This window comes from Octopus bimaculoides, chromosome 27 (assembly GCF_001194135.2).
Source record: "Octopus bimaculoides isolate UCB-OBI-ISO-001 chromosome 27, ASM119413v2, whole genome shotgun sequence".
Classification (NCBI taxonomy): Eukaryota; Metazoa; Mollusca; class Cephalopoda; order Octopoda; family Octopodidae; genus Octopus; species Octopus bimaculoides.
This window is the reverse complement of record NC_069007.1, coordinates 20,832,600-20,836,203: the sequence shown is the minus strand read 5'-3', so window position 1 is coordinate 20,836,203 and position 3,604 is coordinate 20,832,600. Positions and strand designations below refer to the sequence as shown.

The window sequence follows — 3,604 nt, the reverse complement described above, 5'->3', positions numbered from 1 at the left end:
GTGCATGGTTTAAATGTCTCTCATGCTAATCCTACAAAGCAATCATTTCAGTTTTTCAGCACATAATTTCAGATCAAGTTTGTTCTGTAATTGAAACCATTTTTTTTATTTTACTTTTTTTGTCTTTTTTTAAATGAAAAATTCAAGCCAAAGCGTCAAATGCTAAAGAAAATAAAAACAAAATAAATCCAGATCGTTTGATGGCAAAAAATGCAGATTCTAATCAAGATTCCATCATCTGTTTCTTAATCCATTTCACATAGGTTATAACGTTTGTGAACACAGCAAAATTTCCATTACAGTCGAAGATAAATGAAGAAACTCCGAGTAGCACTTCCTTTTTATTGGGTAAATAACAAACCAGAGGTCCACCAGAGTCACCCTGTTGGAAGAAATAACACAATATACACATGGGTAGAAATATATATATATATATATATACATTAATATACCTTGTTTGTTGAAAATCTATGTTTATCGCAACTGAAGATAGCACTGAATTTAAATTGATGTAATGATTACATTGTTCAATTAAATGGAGCCACTTGAAACAGTCATATTGCACTAATACTTGACATCCTGTTACTTATTTTGATTATATATATATATATATATATATCAGGTGTGGAACCAAGGATTAGAAGCTGAGTTAAGTGGAGCAACGTGAAATAAAGTGTCTTGCTCAAGAACACAATGCACAGCCCAGTCCGGGAATCGAACTTACAACCTCATGATCGTAAGCTCGACACTCTAACCACTGAGTATAACCAATTTATTAGACATAAACTTTATTCATCTGAAGCACAGTTTTTTTTCATGGTCCCTGACAAAGTACAAACTACTCCCAAAAATCTTATATGGTTCTCCAGGCCCATATGGAGCCTGGTTGAGGACCCCTAATTAACAGTCATGGCTAGAATATTTTTGACCCTAATCAGACTTATAGTTGAACAGGGCTGATGTGAGAGCTAAACAACAACAACAACAATAATTGGGTAACTCACCTTACATATATTCGGCCCACCTTCATGGAAGTCTCCCGTACAGAGATGGTACCGTCTGTCCATTGGCCCCATCATTTCACATGTCTCTGGGGATCTAATTACCATGTTGGAATAATGCAGGGAATTCGACATGCGTGTATCATTAACTGAAAATACATCATTCAAAGAGCAGAAGCATAAAACTTGAGGTTCCATAGTTGGAAACGGTTAAACACTTGAAGAGTTTGCTAAATTCAGTTGTTACAAGGACTGAAGAATAGGATAAAGGGCAAAGGGTAAAGACCCCCTTTGGTCATGAATGACAATGGGATTGCACTAGAAAGTTACCCTCCAAGGCACAAGTCTGGGCAAAGTTATTTATGGAAGACCAGAAGTCCTGCCATTTGATGTTGCTTAAAATTACACCCAGGACTATCACCAACATCAATTTGGGCAACAACAAGAACAACCACTACAACAACATTTACTGGGGTAACCACAACAACAACAACTACAATAACCAACAGTTTAGCAGGGCCCAGCAAAAACCATGGGAGTTGTGTGTTCATTTCACACTTAAAAACCATAAAGGGACCATAAAGGAATAAGGGTAAAAGAGATGTTACCTACATTTTGTAAAACCCCAGCCACTGATGGTGCAAACTCGAGTAATGTGGTCGTCTTCTTTTGGCAGCTGAATCGGTTTCAAACAGGCATTGTACTGAACTGGTTTCTTTAGGGTCAGGACAGCGAGGTCGTTCACTGCAGAAGGAAATAAACAGAGAAAGGGATGGATATATGTATATATATATATGTGTAACAATTAGAAAATGGAGGATAATATGCTGAACCCAACTACTTGCAGACGGTGTATCCCGTTGAATTCATTAATTTAATTCATAGCAAAAGTGACAAAAAAAGGAAGAAAAGAAAAAGAAAGAAAGAACCAAAGCACAGGTGTCTATGGCGGACTATGTTATTTTGCCAACCTGGTTTACATATAGAAGTACAAAGTACATAAGGAATTAGAGGATATATATATATACATATAAGCGCGTGTGTGTGTGTGTATCTGATGGCTGTCCACTCGTGACCAAGGAAGACCATTGCCGACCTTGACACATGTCTTCTGCCATAACCTCAGGCTGACTAAGGCTTTGCGAGTGGATTTGGTAGATGGAAACTGAAAGAAGACCATTGTAAAAAATACACGTATGTGTGTGTGTGTGTTTGTGTTTGTCTGCCACTGCTGCTTGATAACCAGTGTGTATCTACATACATACATACATATATATGTATGTATGTATATATGTGTGTGTGTACATATGTGTACATCCAGATGTAAGAAATCTGCCTCAACAAACTTTGTGCTACAAATTTGGGCATGGAAAAAGAGCAGACATTAAATGACATGATGACAATGAAACGAATTTAAAAGAAACTTGGATTACAAACCGAGAATTGTATTATATTTGTAGCCCTTGTGGATAATCCAATCCCTGACTCTGAATTTTTGTGTTTTCTTATTTGATGTGATGATCACATCCACACGAATTGTCTTTACTTTTTTTTTCTTTCTGGAATAATTAAAAACAAAACAAAAAAAAATAAATAAATAAGTGCAAAAGAAAACAACAGAAAACAGATAAACATTATAGGTGCAGGTGTGGCTGTGTGGTAAGAGGCTTGCTTCTCAACCACATGGTTCAGGGTTCAGTCCCACTGCATGGCATCTTGGACATGTGTCTTCTGCCATAGCCTCGGGCCGACTAAGGCCTTGCAAGTGGATTTGGTAGATGGAAACTCAAAGAAGACCATCGTAAAAAATACATGTGTGTGTGTGTGTTTGTCCTCCCACCACTCTTGACAACCAGTGTTGGTGTGTTTATGTTCCTTTAACTTAGCAGTTCAGTAAAAGAGACCAATAGAATATGGAGGAGGAGGATCATGATGATGATGATGACACATACACAAGCCATTTGAAATGGTAATAGTCTACTTACATGCAATGTCCTGCTGTGAGGATATGGTAGTTGTCAAGTAATGTACCACTGCAATAAGCTACGGATTTGCTAGATCTGAAAATCCTCAGTTTCACAATATAAGGGATGCTACATCTTTTCGTTGCCTTTCCATCAACGATGTAAGGGGACGTGTCATCTTCATCAGCCTTTACAATTTGGAAATCTGGAAATGGGAAAAGAAAAAAATAAAGAAGAAAAATGTCCACAGAGATAAAATTATATCTATTGTTATTGTTGTATAACCCTAGGTCAGTCCTGATATGACTAAACAAACTTTAGGCTAATTAAAATAGGTTTGGCATATATTTTAATTTCTAAAGGTAAATTCACAATAGTTACCATAGAGAAGAAAAATTCTCTCTTATGGTTTTGTTGGCACTCCGTCGCTTACGACGTCGAGGGTTCCAGTTGATCCGACCAACGGAACAGCCTGCTCATGAAATTAACGTGCAAGTGACTGAGCACTCCACAGACACGTGTACCCTTAACATAGTTCTCAGGGAGATTCAGCATGACACAGAGTGTGACAAGGCTGACCCTTTGAATTACAGGCACAACAGAAACAGGAAGAAAGAGTGAGAGAAAGTTGTGGTGGAA

The 3,604-nt window shown here is 37.5% G+C and overlaps 1 protein-coding gene across 1 annotated transcript in view; it reads right to left on the bottom strand.

Moving 5' to 3' along the window:
* Nucleotides 1-3: 3 nt before the first annotated feature.
* The window catches only part of LOC106870993 (granzyme-like protein 2), a 9,580-nt gene continuing 5,979 nt past the window's right edge, over nt 4-3,604 (bottom strand). Inside the window, exons 2-6 of the mRNA XM_014917241.2 lie at nt 2,987-3,170; nt 2,439-2,560; nt 1,614-1,745; nt 1,005-1,150; nt 4-382 (exon numbers count right to left, since the gene is read on the bottom strand). Of these exons, the coding sequence (XP_014772727.1) occupies nt 224-382; nt 1,005-1,150; nt 1,614-1,745; nt 2,439-2,560; nt 2,987-3,170 (743 nt within the window). The 3' untranslated portion in view covers nt 4-223. The remainder of the gene's footprint in view (nt 383-1,004; nt 1,151-1,613; nt 1,746-2,438; nt 2,561-2,986; nt 3,171-3,604) is intronic.